The sequence below is a fragment of the Delphinus delphis genome, chromosome 12 (assembly GCF_949987515.2).
Source record: "Delphinus delphis chromosome 12, mDelDel1.2, whole genome shotgun sequence".
Lineage (NCBI taxonomy): Eukaryota > Metazoa > Chordata > Mammalia > Artiodactyla > Delphinidae > Delphinus > Delphinus delphis.
In genome coordinates, this window is record NC_082694.2 from 13,462,301 (window position 1) to 13,478,867 (window position 16,567).

The following is a 16,567-nucleotide window of genomic DNA, read 5'->3' on the forward strand; positions in this document are numbered from 1 at the left end:
CCCACGTTGTCTGGATGAAGGCGTGTATGCAGGCGCCAGCTGACGGTCGTTGGGTTTGGGTGGGCACGAAGGTCCAGTCCCACTAAGCCTGCTCAACCCCTCCCACGTGACCTCCAGTTTTATGCAGGTAAGAACCAGTTTGACTTCTGTTCGCCTGAGTCACCTTTCCGGAAGCTGGGCTTGCCCATCTCCTTGCGGTGGCCAGCCCTGCGTGGGTATATGGGAAGGCAGGCTGGGGCTTCTCCTCTCATCCTTTTCAGGGAATCAAGAAGGAGGGAGCAGCTCTGCCCTGGGAGGCGTTGGTGGCACAGGTAGTGCCTGGCTGCTCTTCCTTCCTGTGCCAGCGCTCAGTCTGGAGCCAGAGGCTGGAAAACCTTGGAACACCTCGTCTTCTACCAGGCCCTCCCCATGGAAACCCATGGTAAGCTCCTTCCACTCCTATTTTTCCATCTGAAACATGGGACTGAAAAGTATTTGCTAAATACTCTCAGACTCTGAAGAGTGAGCTTCAAGGGGAATGTCAAGGGCGTGGAGCTCCAGGCTTGTCTGGGAGACCTGGCCGCTGTACAGACAACAGCCTCCATGGAGAGACCACGCAGATACTCACTCTGAGGCAGGGGCTGAGAGCCCCGTGCGTGCTGGGTGAGCAGGTGAACTGAGGAAGCATGCCTGCTGTGCAAAAAATCTGGAAGCCCTTGGAGTCACTTGGGCATTTCCCACTGTTGATAGAGATGTGGAAATTTGCAGAACTGTTTCTGTAAAAAGAGAGAAAGGGCTTCCCTGGTGGCGCAGTGGTTGGGAGTCCGCCTGCCGATGCAGGGGACACGGGTTCGTGCCCCGGTCCGGGAAGATCCCACATGCCGTGGAGCGGCTGGTCCCGTGAGCCATGGCTGCTGAGCCTGCGCGTCCGGAGCCTGTGCTCCACAACAGGAGAGGCCACGACAGTGAGAGGCCCGTGTACCACAAAAAAAAAAAAAAAAGAGAGAGAGAAAGAACAGTGTAAGCTAAATGAGAAATACTAATAGAACCTGGTCCTCAACCATAGATCTGAGGGGTAATAGGGAAGGGTAGGGACGCTAGAGAATTAGGGGTTGTCACTAGTCAGTTCCACAGGTGGGTTTTTCCATGAGAATGCAGGCCCAAGTGACCAGAATTTCTCATTTTTCTTCTTTTTTTTTTCCCGCATTATGTGGCATGTGGGACCTTAGTTCCCCAACCAGAGATGGGACCTGCGCCCCCTGCAGTGGAAGCGCAGAGTCTTAACCACTGGACCCCAGGGAAGTCCCCAAACTTCTCATTTTTCAAAAAGAATCAGATATTCTGATTTTGTGATGTGTAGCATTCTGATTAAATAAAACAATAAAGTGAGAAAATAAAATATTTAATCTATGAGCTACTGGCTTGCAACCTCTGGTTAAGTAAGATACATGAGGGGCAGAGAAAAGATCTTAAGGTTGGTGGTCTGAAGGTCCAGTTTTTAATTCTAAGTTGGCCTCTAATGGGTAAATTATTACTCCCACCTGGGTCTCACTTTCCTCAATGCTGAGAGGAGGCTGGCAAACTCGGGGTTTCAAGGACACAGTAATAACTAATACTTCCACAGTGCTTACTACAAGCTGGGCATTCTGCTGAACTATTTACGTGGTTTACTTCATTTAATTCTCACAATAACCATATGAGGAAGGACTATTATGGTTCACATTTTCAGAAGAGGAAACTGGGGCATAGAAGGTTAAATAATTTGCCAAAGGCCAGACAGCCAGTATAAGTGGAAGAGCTGGGCTTGACAACAGACAGTCTGTCTCCAAACCACTGGATACGCTCTAGGGGTATGGAGACCAAATGAGATCAGGAAGCGAGAAGTGCATTGTAAACCACAGCAGTGATTCCAGGAGCAGCAAACCTTCACCCTTCCCCCAGTGGGTGTAACAGTCTCCAGTGGGGTGTGTTAAACTGTTAACCCACGGTCTTCTGTAGTTTTCAAATGTGTAAGGGAAGATGTAACTCTCAGAACCAGACAGTGATATGCTGTGAAGGAATCACTATACTTATAAAAGGTTCACTCCAAAATATTTTAAGCTGGCACATAGTAGGTGCTAAATAAAGTGTATAACTTGAACTGGATTGAATTCAGGAGACAATTGCATGTAAGTCCAGTGAAGACACCATGTCTCCTGGGAGGAGGAGCCACATTCTCCATTTAACATCAGGAATGTGGGTGGTACCACTGACATCAACCAGAGAACGGGGATCTGAGAAGAGAGAACTCAGTGAGATTCATGGTTTGACAGAAGAGCCGGGAAAGTGAGGACAGAGACAGGATGAAGATGGAACCACCCTGTGTGTATTCTGCATTACCCTGGACAAGCCATTTACCTCACTGGACCTCTGTTTCCTCTCTACACTGCTGACTTTATAGCTAATGTGTGTGAAGGAGGGGGAGGAGGTGAAGAAGTGACAATGAAAAGGTAAATCCTTTCTACAACCTAAGTTTTTGTGTGTGTGTGTGTGTGTGTGTGTGGTACGTGGGCCTCTCACTGTTGTGGCCTCTTCCGTTGCGGAGCACAGGCTCCGGACGCGCAGGCTCAGCAGCCATGGCTCACGGGCCCAGCCGCTCTGTGGCATGTGGGATCCTCCCGGACTGGGGCACGAACCCGTGTCCCCTGCATTGGCAGGTGGACTCTCAACCACTGTGCCACCAGGGAAGCCCACGACCTAAGTTTGAAAACAGTTTTAAGCTACTGAATGTTGACCATATCTTGATTACATAGTTGGGGGAAATTAAATATGAATGACTTAATTAAAAATTAACTTGATTAGAATGAGAGTGATTGATCAATATTATATCTGCTATAGTCTCTGTCCTTGAGTGGAAGACTTACTAAGGCTTTGGGGTCCTCTGGTGTGCTTTGCCTATATGTCTATTCATCTAATAAAATGGACAACATCTCTGCTACTGGGCTAATTGGCAAGGTACAATGATTGATAGTTAATTGTGCCTGCAATTTGCAGCACTAGCCATGAGATGGTGCCAGTACCTTCTAAGGGTTTGTATGATAAGGCAATCATCTGTTTTCCAGGGACTGAGGGGTTTCCTATGATGCAGGGCTTTCAGTATTAAAACCAAGAAAATCCTGGAAAAACTAGGGCAATTGGCCACCCTAGTCCATAACAAGGTAAAGAGGTTTCTTTTTAACCTATGTAAGGTCTTAGAATCATCTTTTCTTTACTAGCAAAATACCTCCTAAAATTTCCAAACAGTTATAGAATAAATCATTGCTCTATAAGATGTGAGTTCAAACCCAAAGGAACAGCATAAGAACAAATACAATTCTTGTTCCTGTGCTATCAAGCAGAGAAGAAAAAATGTCACCTGCCTCTCTGGCAGGACTGCAGTGTAGGAAGAACCGGCTTCAAATCCTGGCTCAGCCAGGATCTGGGGCAAGTGATTTAATCTTCCTGAGCCTCGATTTCTTATTCTACAAAGTGAGTATAAGTATATCCCCGTCTTGAGACTGGGGGTACATATACCTGCCTTGCACAGCTATATGAGGACTAAATAAGATCTGTATGAAAGCGTACGACACAGAGGCCGAAATACTGCAGGCAAGAAACAGGGTAGTCCCCTCCCCCAAGTTCCTGTCCTTCCCCTTCTTCTCCTGCCTGCGCAGAAGCTACCTTACAAAGCGAATCAGTCATCAAAGCCCAGAAGACAAGAGTAAACATGTACCTTGGAAAAGCATAAGATAAGTAGGTAAATAATGGCTTTCAGCACAGATCCCTATCAAAGCCAGAAACTGCTGGAACAAAGATCATCTTGGAAAACTCTGAACCTCAGAAAGGATTCACAGTGAGTTTACCATTTGTATCTGGGAGGAGAGCAAGCGTCTTGTAAAGCAGCAATCAATCACAGTCGGCTTTATACACAGTCTCCTGACGTTTACCAGCCGGGACAGGCAACTCGGTCATTCCGATGGCTGCAGCTTGGTGAGCAGAGACGCCGAGGAGAACACCTGTCTCCAAGCCTGACCTGCCGCTATCGGGAGCTTCTAATAAACTAACGGATTTGGTTAAAATTGACTCGGCTGCCTGGAAGGGCAGGGTAGCTGGAGACTGACAAAGGGAGGACAACAGATTATACTACGGGGGCCTGTATTGATCACCCTTTTTCCTCCTCTTTGTATTAATATATTTACTCATCTCTTGGAGAGAGTAACGGGAGCCTTTGTGCCATTATCTTAGTAAACATTTACAACGTTTGGACAACAGCACTGCCTGTATTGTGTGGTATGTGCTGTAACACTCAGGCATTCAAGAACTGGCTGAAGATTCTGAATATGGGATTTAGCCATTACAATGTAAGGTACACACCTGTCCACCCAAGCCTGTTGCTTAAGTGTTTCCCAGGGACACTTGGATGACGACAAATGCAGCTCCAGGAGGCACAGCTGGAAATGCACCAAGATGCATCGATGTTTCCCGATAAATGGGATTTATTGGTAGGGATTGTTTCCCGGGAGGGCGATGGGACCTGTGGGGTGAGCCATTTGGGCTGAGGAGGAGGAAATTTGGAGTTGGGAAAAGTGGGGACAATTTCTGTCTAGAAAGACGAAAGAGCGCTCAAATCTCCCTGTCCCCTCAGGGTGCTGGAGCCAGGAAGAGCCCGTCTCTTCCCAACTTCACACTCAGTGATGTGGGTGGCTTGAAATCATCTGTGGTGGGCGTATCTACACCAGAGAAATTGGCAAATGCTACAAGTCAGAACTCCTTTTGGAGATCCCGCTGTCAACATGCACTGCCGAGATCAGGGTTACACCACTGCCCTGCTTTCAGGTTCAATCACCCCAAAACTTCTTCCAAGTCTAATCCACCTGGCCGCTGTTCCCCAGATGGTCTTAATAAAACAAATATGACAGTGTCACCCTCTGATTCAATTTTCTTTTAGATAAATTCCCTGCTCCTTGAAGGGGAACTAAAGGCCCCTCCTTCCCTGGTTCCTGCTCAACTTGTCAATCACGTCTTTGGGCAGACTCATGGGACTCGGGGGCGGGGGAAGATGCAGTTTATATTTTATCTCCCACTGAGTAGGAAGGGCCCCCCCACCACGACAACCCAGGTTTGGGCTGGGACCCTGGAGCGTGAAAAGTGAATGGAAATGAAGAAGTGAACAGAAATGGACTCTGGAGCATGAGAAGTGAACAGAAATGGATTTCCCAAAGCCCATTTCTGACTCATCTCAAGCCCTGTTTGGGTGAAGTCACCTGGGGCTGCCGTGCTCCTGGCCTCAGTGCCCAGAGAAAGCAAAAGTGAATTTTCTCTGGGTACATACAACATCATCCAGGGCCTCAGATCATTCCTACAGTTTTTGCTACACAGTGTCCAGCAGTTAATAACAAGTAGTCAGGCATACGCAAGACAACATGTGTACCAGAGAAAACCAGACAGGAGAAGGAGACCCAGTGGGGATTCAAATAATGGAGTCAACAGGGGCAGCCTTTGTAAGAACCCTGAATGAAGAATAGGATCAAGGGTGTAAAGGACAAGATTGCAACTTCTGGCAGAGAACTAGAAATTCTACAAAAAAGGAAGCACATGGAAATCCTAGAACTGAAAGATGCCATTAACTGAAATTGAGAAAGAGCTCGCATGTATTGAACACTTCCTATGTGGGCAGACTGCACTGAACACTTTACTGGCAACAACAATGAAGATTCACCCACGTGGTCTCCATGGAGCCTGTCTCGTGTCACTCCTAGGACCCGGACTTAGCCTGGCTGTCCTGTTTCCCTTCAAGTGGGCCTTAGTCATTTCTGCTGTCACCGGTGTCTAGCAGGGCAGGGCTCGGCACGTAGCAGGTACCAGTATAGCTGTGATGCCTGGTGCCCGGGGAAAGCACAGGGTGCTCACTGGGAAGCAGAGTTCACTCCATGGCGTGGTCATTAAGCTTAATTCAGAAAGCAGAGTGACGAGTGAGCACTAGAAGGGAGAATACGTTTAGTTAGAGATGTCCCGTGGGTGGGCAGACATCACAGGGACACCAACTGATTTGATGGGACAGAGCAAAGAGTGGAATTGTGGCCAGAAGCGTGAGGAAAGGGAGGAGATTCTCCTCCCCACTTACTTCCTCCCCTGCCCACTCTCGTTTCCCCCTCACCCCGCCACAGGAGTGAATCCCTCCCCTCTGGAGTCAAGCGGGCTTGTTGGGCATGTGGACGGGGATCAGGGCATTGTGACTGTCCCCTCCCACTCTACCTGGGGTGATGAATCAGACATCATACCTCCCTATTGTTTAAGTAGTTCCTACGTGCCAAGGACGGGGCTAAATACATCGTGTGCAAAATGTCTCCATCCTCAAAGCAACCCGTGACAAGGCTTCCTTCTATTATTAGCCCCATCTAATGGATAACGAAACTGAGACTTGGAGAGTTCCGGCATGTTGTCTGGGTGGCCCAGCTCATAACTGACACAGGAGAATGCAGCCCGGAATCGGCCTGGCCCCAGGGACTCCCGCCCCCATGTCCAGAAAGACTCGTCAGGCCACAGAAGGAAAAAGATACAGATCTAGGAGATGGGGTTGGGTGGGTGGGGAACCCAGGGCCTCTGCTCTCAGGGAGAAACCTGTCTCTTTGAATTTGGGCTGGGAACGGAGGAACATTTACCCAGGCACTGCAGTGTGGGCAGGACCTTGACCCCTTGGTCTCACCGTGGCAAGTCACTGCTTTTCTTCAGTATGTAAGGATAATTTTTTTTTTTTTTTTTGCCGTGCCGCATGGCATACGGGATCTTAGTTTCCTGACCAGGGATCGGACCCGTGCCCCCTGGAGTGGAAGCACAGAGCCCTAACCACTGGACTGACAAGGAATTCCCTTTAAGGACAATTTTTGAGTGATGCTGGTTTAACAGTCAAGGAGTACTTCATAAGTAGCCTAAGAAAGACAAGTAGGAGAGAACTTATCCTGGGAGGTGGCAAGCTGCCTTGTTCCCTTACAGCAGGTGTGATGACCAAGGTATGCACCCGGTGATTCATAAGTGTTCCAGAAATTATAAACCCCAATTCAGCAAATACTGGAAGTGACGAATAACCAAGCAGGTTCATACACATCGCCTCCTTCAGCCAGCCCCCCCAAAACAAACAAAAACAATCGACCCCCCAATACAGCCCTCGAAGGTAGACATTATTTCTTACATGTGTTTCAAAGGTGAGTAGGAGCCCTCAAGGTCGCACAGCTTGTGAGAACAGAGCAGGAGATGTGCCTACGTGCCGTTTTGTCCTACTCAGGGAGGTGACAATTTTTGCAGAAATGTTTCACTTACTCTGGAAGAGGAGCTCATTAACGATCTGAGAAATTCATTCGCAAACTTCCTCTTTAAAAAATTTTTTTATCGAGGTATAATTGACATATTACATTACGTGAGTTTCAGATGTACAACATAGTTATACAATTATATTTTTTGCTTGTGATGAGAACTTTTAAGATCCACTCTCTTAGTAACTTTCAAATATGCAGTGGACCCTACCTCTCTGACAGATTTTACCCTCATTTGGACACAGCCTCTGATTGGTTGGTTGAAAATAAAGTCAGACTCCTGCTGTAATAGGAGACCCCTGGGTGGGAGTCAGGAGACCTGGATTTCTGGCTACACCTTTGCCATGGAAGAGCTGTGTGACCTTGGGCAGGTGCCCTCCCCTCTCTGGGTCTTTCTGGGTCTTCTTCAGAAACAGTGCTGGGGTGAGGTAGAATGATGCTGAGTGCCCATCCGGTCCTCAAAGGCTACAGTCTGTGCTTCTGCACTAGCGTTACATTCTCCTACCATTTAGATCATGTAGGACCCGCTTCACCTCTTTTCTGTCCATTGATAGGAATATACTTTCTTTTTTCCTAACTGTCTAGAATGTAGTAAGAAAGGAAGTGAATGTTTCTTAGTGCTCACTATGAACCAGAACTTTTGCCTTCCAACCAACCTTCCTTCCTCCCTTCCTTCCGTCCTCCCGTCCTCGTACCTATGAGAATGACATAATCAACCTCCTTCTGAGCGTGAGGAGAGAGAAGCAGAGACCCAGATAAGTGACTTGTTCCAGGTCACACAGGTGGCAAACGGCGAGTGCTAGAGGTAGATTTTTGGATTCATTTCCGTCCCACGCTGAGTTCACCCCATTTTCCCGAGACCATAACTTCAAAGACGTCGATAACAGGAATAGGGTTGGTTTCAAAGCCCCTCTCAGGAAGTTGACTCTAAAGCAGGAGGCAGCAAACTTCAGGCCAAATCCAGCCACCACCTGTTTTTTGTAAATAAAGTTGTATTGGAGCACAATTAAATTAGCTTGCTGGTGTACAGATCGTCCAAGGCTGCTTTTCAGCTACGAGAGCCGAGTTGGGTAATGATGACGTGCGGCCCTGCAAATTCTAAAATGTTTGCTATTTGGTCCTTAACAGAATGTTTGCCAGCGCCTGGTCCAGAGTCCAGCAAGGCCGTCCCGCCTTCAAAGAACACAAAGTGACCTGAGTCTGTCACGGGTCCTGGGAGCCCTGCCACCCGACTTCTTAGGAAAGGGGGATGTTTCTACTCAAACCTGTTTTTGCAACGTCTCAGGATACCTGTCGGGCAGACGAAGGGCTTTGGTTTTCAGTGTGCTCTTATTCCCAGGAACTCCGTGAAGGGGAAATAAAAATCTCAATTTTGGGGAAATTGCACAGAGGAAAAGGGGAGGGAATGGGTTACAACATCCCATTGCGACACTCAGCAGGGCTGAAAGTGACAACAGCAAGGTTTCTCGTTTTGAAAATGTGAGGGCGTTTCCGTTTCTCACAGTGGGACAGAGTGGCCGCAGCCTGGTCTTGGTGAGGGACTATTTTCTTTATAAGCAGCTCCTCTGGGTCTGAAATGGCAGTCTCCCATTGCCTTGTGGTCACAGGATGGAAGTCTGCAGGTGTCACCACGGTTACCTAATCTCTCTCCTCCTTTTCCTGTTCCATTCAGAGACAGCCTGCTATCCCCTGGGAAAGAGACCCTGCGAGATGCAAGCCTTCAGGTAAGGCCGACCCAGAGGAGGTGGGGCTGGACGGGTAGAAAATGGAGAAAGAACAGAGAGCCATCTGTGGCTGCCAGGTTGCATGAGGTTTGGGCTGGAAAGGGATGCTCGTTATTCAAGTAAGAGGTTGCCACATCCGCGGTCTTCGGGACTTGTATTTCAAAATATCCCAGATGTGTGAAGCTTGGCTGGAGGCCTGGCGGACTCTCCCAGAGACCCTGGCAACTTGGTGACAGACACGTGCCCAGGAGCCACGCTGGGGTTTGGGCCCAGCAGAACATGCTAGGCAAAGAGGCAGAGAGGGGCGCTGTGGGCAGGGCACAGCCCAGAGTTCCAGACTGACTGTTAACAGTGCCTGTCTGTGTTGATATATCAGAGGGTCCCGCTCCCCTGGGACCTCAGTTTCCCCATCTGTGACATGGGGTTAATGCTAACCCTGCCTGCATTACAGGGTCGATGTGAAGGTCAAATGCACGGATAACAGCATGACGATGTTTTGTGAGCAGTAAAGCGCCTGGCAACGATTACGCTTATTAAAAATTAGGTCAGGGACTTTGTGAGATGTCATCATTCCTGGCTGTAAAAATAGCAGGCTGTGATGCTGATAAAAACAGAACACTGTCCGAGTGCGGCCTCTGGGCCAGGATGTCCCAGGACGTGTCAGGGTGATCTCACCCTCCAGCTCTGAGTTTCTCTTGCCTGAGGCTACGGGACGCTGCGCGCCTGTGTGTGTTCCAGAGAAGTCCCTCCCCCAGGGGTCTGCCTCTGTCTCCTCCCATAGGCTGGGAGCTCTAGGAGATGCTCCAGGGATGTTTAATCCCTTCAGATGGGATTCAGCTCATCCAGGAGCTAAGCATAATCACAAAAGGTCAAATGCTCACTCGTGCCAGGAATTTTACAGTTTGCCTGACCCCCTCTCATTGGGCTCAGGGGCTCGTCACAGCCACCTGCTGAGGTGGGTGCTGCTAGCCCCCTCTCACAGGTGAGGAGATGAAGCACAGGTCCAAGGTCAGGCTGGTGGGCGGCAGGGAGTAGAGGGTCCGCGTCGCGGCTGGGGCTCTGTTTACTGCATCTCACCGCTGCAAGCCCTGCTCTCAGCCGGAGGGGTCCTTCACCAAGAAGAAAAAACTGGAAGCCAGAAACAGGCCATGGGGTGAGCTGGAGGGGAAGCTGACTTGTCCCTGGGGACAGCGGCCCCTGACAGACCCAGAACAGGCCACTGGCCAATAGAGGACAGGCTCTGGGGACAGACCTCCACGGTCTAAGGCTCGGAGGGAGTTAGCTGCAAGGGACTCTGACCCTCGAAACTTCTCACCCTGTGCCGTGTGGGCCACTAGTCTTGGATGAATCTTAAAATTTACATTTAAATTCATAAAAAGAGAAGAAAGGAAAAAATCCAGACCCTTGGTCGCATTACGTTTCAAGAGCTCAGTAGCTGCATGTGGCTGGTGGCTGCCATATTGGATGGTGCAGACAGAACATTTCTGCACCCACGAAGTTCTGTTGATGGTGTTACCCTAGAGCCTGCTTTGCTGAAGTAGAAGGTGGCTGCCCTGAGAACTTGAGCATAAGGAGCAAGGTAAAGAAAGGGGTAGGAGCTTCCCTGGTGGCGCAGTGGTTGGGAGTCCGCCTGCTGATGCAGGGGACGAGGGTTCGTGCCCCGGTCCGGGAAGATCCCACATGCCGCGGAGCGGCTGGGCCCGTGGGCCATGGCCTCTGAGCCTGCCTGTCCGGAGCCTGTGCTCCGCAACAGGAGAGGCCACAACAGTGAGAGGCCTGCATACTGCAAAAAAAAAAAAAAAAAAAAAAGAGAGGGGGTAGAATGCAGGCCCACAGCTCACCAGCTGTGGGGGTTGGGCCTCTTTTGGTTTTTTTCATATTCAAAATATATTTCTTATTTAAAATATTTTTAAGTTGTTACTTATTTTATTTTTTGTTGACTATTTTATTTTACTTTTTAAATTTTTATTGGAGTATAGTTGGTTTACAATGTTGTGTTAGTTTCAGGTGTACAGCAGAGTGAATCAGTTATACATATACACATATCCACTCTTTTTTTTTTTGCGGTACGAGGGCCTCTCACTGTTGTGGCCTCTCCCGTTGCGGAGCACAGGTTCTGGACGCGCAGGCTCAGCGGCCGTGGCTCACGGGCCCAGCCGCTCTGCGGCACGTGGGATCCTCCCGGACCGGGGCACGAACCCGTGTCCCCTGCATCGGCAGGCAGACCCTCAACAACTGCACCACCAGGGAAACCCTATATCCACTCTTTTAACCAGGGTTGAGCTCAGTCTCCACATCCATGATACGGGTGTGCTGAATTCCACACCCCAGGCAGAAGGTTGGACACAGATTCCGCCAAGTCTGGGGAACACAGGAAGGGGCTGGGCACATAGAAACTGTCCACTACAGCTAGGTTCTTCTGCTTTTCAGAATCTGGGATGTCAACCAGAAGACCTTCTACCTGAGAAATAACCAGCTAGTTGCTGGATACTTGCAAGGACCAAATACTAAATTGGAAGGTGAGTGGTTACAAAGAAGGCCAATGTGATGTGGGCACTGGTCACATTGCCTGGGGTCTGCAGCCTTGTGGCCCAACCTTGGGAACTTTAGGTGTGATGTCCTAAACGCTGCTGGCTCTTTGTGGCCGAGTCTGAAGCTGGAGAGGCCTGGCCACTGAAGGACACGTACAAGCACAGCCTCAAGAAGGCAGAGATGGGTGGAGTCTTGGTTGGGAGCTACCATCTACAGGCACCGTGGTCCCAGGGGGGGAGGTATGGCCCAGGAGGCAAGCTCAGCCCTTTCCTTCCTCTGGTGCCTAGAAAGCCCCGTGTTCCTGTGTGATCAGACTCTCACTCCCACCCAAAAGTCATACACCATCAACACGGCTGGGTTATGTCCCTTAATCACGGACACCACATTTAGTCATGTTCCAGATCCATGTCAAACTGGATGAACTTGAACAAGTTTCACCCACTCTGTTCCTCAGTTTTCCCTTTAGTGAAAGAAGAGCAGTTGGATGATGGGACGTGGGATTCTTTCAGCACCGGCCCTCTAGGCTGTTTTCACGTCCCCGATGGCTGGCTTGGCGTCGTAGGATGGCGTTATCCCCATGCCCTTGTCCTCTGTCCCCGTCTCACTCTTAAAGGGTGTGAGACCCACCTTTCCTGTCCTTTTGGTAATTCTCCTAATGAGGACACAGAGAGGCTGAGATGTTCACTCCCTCACGAGGGCATGGAGACCACTGAGGGGAAGAGGCGGGTTCAGAGTCACCCAGGCTCTTGTGGACCAAGCCCTGGCGCCCCACTCATGACCTCGTGTGCTGTTTTCCCTGCCCATGGGCAGCACACCTGTTGACCTAGAGCGCAGGGGTCCTGGGGAAGGGAGGGAAGGATAGAAATCACCCGGAGCAGATTCTAGGTGCCTTGGACCTTGAGGGGTAGCTAGCTAGTGTGCTTGGTTTGATCTTCTGTTGGGATGCAGACCAGGAAGGGGGGCCCTTGCTGTCCTTCTGACCTTGGGGTTTTACTTAAGGGGCTGGAAGAATCCCCGGGGAGAGTCCAGCCTGCCGTGTCTTCGTCATCTGTGCCTCCTCTTCTTTACAACCCAAACTTCCCCTTTGTCCTTCCCCAGAGAAGATAGACGTGGTGCCCATCGAGCCCCATGCTATGTTCCTGGGAATCCACGGGGGGAAGCTGTGCCTGGCCTGTGTCAAGTCTGGTGATGAGATCAAGCTCGGGTTGGAGGTAAGGACCGTCTCAGATTAGCGAACACCTCAAACTCGGTGGCTTAAAACAAGCACAATGGGTTCTTTCTCGTGATTCTGTGGGTTGACTAGGATCAGCTGGGCAGTTCTGTGCCACGTGGTATAGCTGGGGTCCGTGCTCCAGGCTCTCTTCCCACGGGGTCTCTCTGAGTTCAGCTGCCCTCTTGAACTTCCTTATGACACGAGTGCTGGCTTCCAAGAGGGATTACTCCAAAAAGACAAGCCTCAATGTGCAAACGCTTATTAAACTTTTGCTTGTATCATACCACTAATGTCGCATTAACCAAAGCCAGTCAGGTGGCCAAGCCTAGCCTCAACGAGGGAGGGGACTACCAGGGTGTGGACACCAGGAGGCATGGCTCCTTTAGGGACCTCAATCTCGGTATGCTGCTGTCTTGCCCAAGGGTCCCCAGCCCACTTGGACTTGCCCTCTTTCGGTACAGCCAACCTTTGGGACCATTCTCTTCCAACCCTTATCTACTCAAACCCATGAGCTGGCATCCCATCCAAGACCCTGTACTCCCGTGAAATATTTCTTATTTTTGCGGTGGGGTGGGGGGTGAAGCATGCCGTGTGGCTTGCAGGATCTCAGTTCCCGGACCTGGGATTGAACCCGAGCCATGGCAGTGAAAGCTTGGAATCCTAACCATTAGGGCACCAGGGAAATCCCCTGTGCAAATCAATGGGCTACTCAGCCCTGGGAAAAGAGGGCTTTGTATCAGGGGATTGTTGGATAAAATCTCAACTCAGATTGTGAGTGGCCGTAACTATGGCACTGTCCCTTCTGCCCGCTAGTGGACAGACACTTTATTGGAGCGGGGCTGCCTGCTCTGTGTGGCGCTGGAGTGACCACGATAATGCGGTAACGTCTCGCATGGACTGCGATACCCGGCCCACCTTGTCCACTGCTCCCTCTCTTGGAGGTGCAGACACAACAGACCGCCAGCCTCCACAGGCCTTGGCCTCTGCTGATGGTACCATGTGTTCCCCAAACATATTGGCCGAGGGCTGGAGTGACCAGATTTCCCCGAATCAAGGTGTAACCGTGGGACAGCCTCCTTGTGTCACAAGACCCAGGACGCTGGGTGTCCTGTCATGGTCTTTGGGCCAGCATTTCTCCGTGGGCAGTCACGGGGCCAGGTCCTGGGGTCTGGGGTACAAGGACCTCCCTGCTCTTTCCTTGGCCCCCAGCCGGTAAACATCACTGACCTGAACAGCAGCAAGGAGGAGGACAAGCGCTTCGCCTTCATCCGCTCCGACAGCGGGCCCACCACCAGCTTTGAGTCGGCCGCCTGCCCCGGCTGGTTCCTCTGTACCGCGCTGGAGACCGACCAGCCTGTGGGCCTCACCAATACGCCTCAAGATGCTGTCCAGGTCACCAAGTTCTACTTCCAGCAGGACCAGTAGCGGTGCTGTTCAGCATCCCTTGCCCCCCACTCCCAGCACATCTATGACTCCAGAGATGTCTCTCCCTCCCACCCGGGGGCTCGCCATGGTTGCAGTGAGCGCTCAGCGGGGCAGCCTTGGCCGGGGGCGGGGGCAGCCCTCGGAAGGAGGTACGAGAGCCCTGGGAACAGCCTCCTCTACTTACCCAGCCTCTACGAGGCCTCCGCCAGGTCTTTCTAAAGTGCACATGGGATCACGGCCCCGATCAAAGCCCTCAGGGTCGCCTGTACCTTCAGGGTAAAGTCCAGGCGCCCTGGCCAGCCCCAGCCCCTCCCTCACTTCCCTTCCAGGCCCCAGAGCCCGCAGGCCACTCGCTGACCTGCCCCCAAGGGGCTCCCATTCCGCTCTTTGCAAACTGGTACTTTTCCAGGGGCAAGAGTTTCAGGCTCTGTGGCAAAATGGAAAACAAGCGTTTCCTGTTTTTTTTTGTTTTTTTTTTTCATTAAGCCAGCTTTGAGAGAGAGTCCTTTATTTGGAGATGATGTCCTTTCTGGAAGGGGGTGGAAGATTAAAATATCCCCTTGTTTAGGAAATGATGGTGAAAGGAGGTGATAGCTTTTCCTCTTTGTCTTTCTTGTTTTTGTGATGCCCTGACCTGTAAAAATGAAAAGTTAGTGGACTAGGTTGGTCCCCTAGTGTTTTTCTTTCTGGAACATTCCTATAAGTCTAGACCGCCCCCCGGCCCAGGCCCCGAGCGCCGTGTCCACTGCAGACCTCCTGCAGCTGCCTGCAGTGCTGTCCCCTTCCCTGCCCTCCCGTCAGAATCCCCCAGCTCCCAAGACACAGCACAAATGTGGCTTCTCCGGACCTCCCGGGAGGAATGAATTGCTCCTTGACCATTTTAGCACTTCCGACACCCTGAGACTTGTTTGGAAGATGTTGTGCCTCTGTCTGTCTCCCCACCATCCTGTGAGCCCCTGAGAGCAGGGACCTTGACCCCCCCCCCCCCATGTCTTAGGTCTCTGCAGGGCCAAGCACATGGCCTGGCCCTCAGTAGGTGCCCTCAGTGAACGTGTGTTGTATGTGTTGAGTGGAAAGTTTCCTACTCCCTGTGACCTGAGCTTTGTTTTACAATAAAACCTTGAAAACTTGAAAACTCATCTACTTTGCTGGCTGTGTCCATGGCCTTGCCGGGCTTGGGGCAAAGAGAACTGGAAAACGGGGGCGGGGTGGAATGTCGAGCGACAGGCCTTTCAAACCCTGGGGCCGGGCCTGGGTGTCTCTCCTCTGAGTCCTTTCCTCCTTGGGCCTCGCTCTCCTCGAATAACAGGAGAGCAAAGCTCTCTGCCAGGAAGGTGTGCAGCACCATCGTGCACAACAGCCTCCAACTGGAAACAACCCAACCCCCCAGCCCAGAAGAATGCACACGTAAACCGTGTACGTTCGTACATACAAGGTAACGCTCGACAGCGAAGAGAATGGATAAACCACAGTTGGCTGCAGCCACAAGACGGATGAATCTTACAAACACCTTGTGGGCTTCAAGGATCCCCAAAGCATGCGTAGAGCACGATTCCAGTTACAGACAGTTTAAAACAGGCAGATGGAACCGTCGTGGGGAGGGATGCAGAGACACAGAGAACAGCAAGGACGCGCCCTGAAAGCAGGGCGGTGGCCCGAGGGGCCAGGCAGCATTCTGTTTCTTGGCACGGGCGTGGTTAGGCGATTTTCTGTATGGATGTTATATTCACAGTTTTGAAAGGTCTAAAAATAAAAAGCCTTGCCCCCTCCCCCCATCCTGGGATGTGAGGGAAGGGGGCACCTGGGAAATGGTGAAATTAACAGGTGGAATGTTGAATGTGGCCCCATGAGATGGGAATGCAGGACTGTAAGAAGGACCGTTTATCAAACACCCCTCGGCTAAATAGAGTCAGGCCAGCAAGGGGCGCTGTCCCTTCCTGGGATTCTGCCGACTTCTGGGCTGGGTCCCGGGAGTCCGAGAGTCAGGCCCCGCTGGGCCCACAGCCTGCTGTGTGATGTTGGCCAAGTCACCTCCCTTTCCTAAGCCAGGTCCCTCCTTCTCCCAGGAAGAGCGTTGACTTAGATTGGGGTTTTCCAAACAGAGCTCCCTGGATGCCTCTCTGAGGTCCCTGGAAACAAAGCCCATAAAAGGGGAATGGAGAGGCCAGGCTCCATGCCTAGAACTCAGCTCCCACCCAGCCCTCTGCTTCCCAAACTGGACTTCTCTGCAGGGCTTTATCTGAAGAGATGTCCTTGCTACAAACAAACAAAACTGAGCAGGTTAAAAGGCAACTGACTGGAATTCCCTGGCAGTCCAGTGGTTAGGACTCCGTGCTCTCACTGCCGAGGGCCCGGGTTCGATCCCT

At 51.0% G+C, this 16,567-nt stretch overlaps 1 protein-coding gene across 3 annotated transcripts; it reads left to right on the forward strand.

The window, feature by feature from the left end:
• The first annotated feature begins 260 nt into the window (after positions 1-260).
• Positions 261-15,334, forward strand: LOC132435248 (interleukin-1 receptor antagonist protein). Of its 3 annotated transcripts, none has more exons than XM_060027375.1 (5): positions 261-421; positions 8,980-9,031; positions 11,462-11,550; positions 12,662-12,774; positions 13,986-15,334. In XM_060027375.1, the coding sequence occupies exons 1-5, from the start codon at positions 409-411 to the stop codon at positions 14,199-14,201; spliced, it is 483 nt and encodes a 160-aa protein (XP_059883358.1). In that variant the 5' UTR covers positions 261-408; the 3' UTR covers positions 14,202-15,334. The 3 variants fall into 3 exon arrangements, with proteins under 3 accessions (XP_059883358.1, XP_059883360.1, XP_059883357.1); XM_060027377.1 differs by lacking the exon at positions 261-421 and adding an exon at positions 8,722-8,840; XM_060027374.1 differs by lacking the exon at positions 261-421 and having other exon boundaries at positions 8,876-9,031.
• Positions 15,335-16,567: the final 1,233 nt, after the last annotated feature.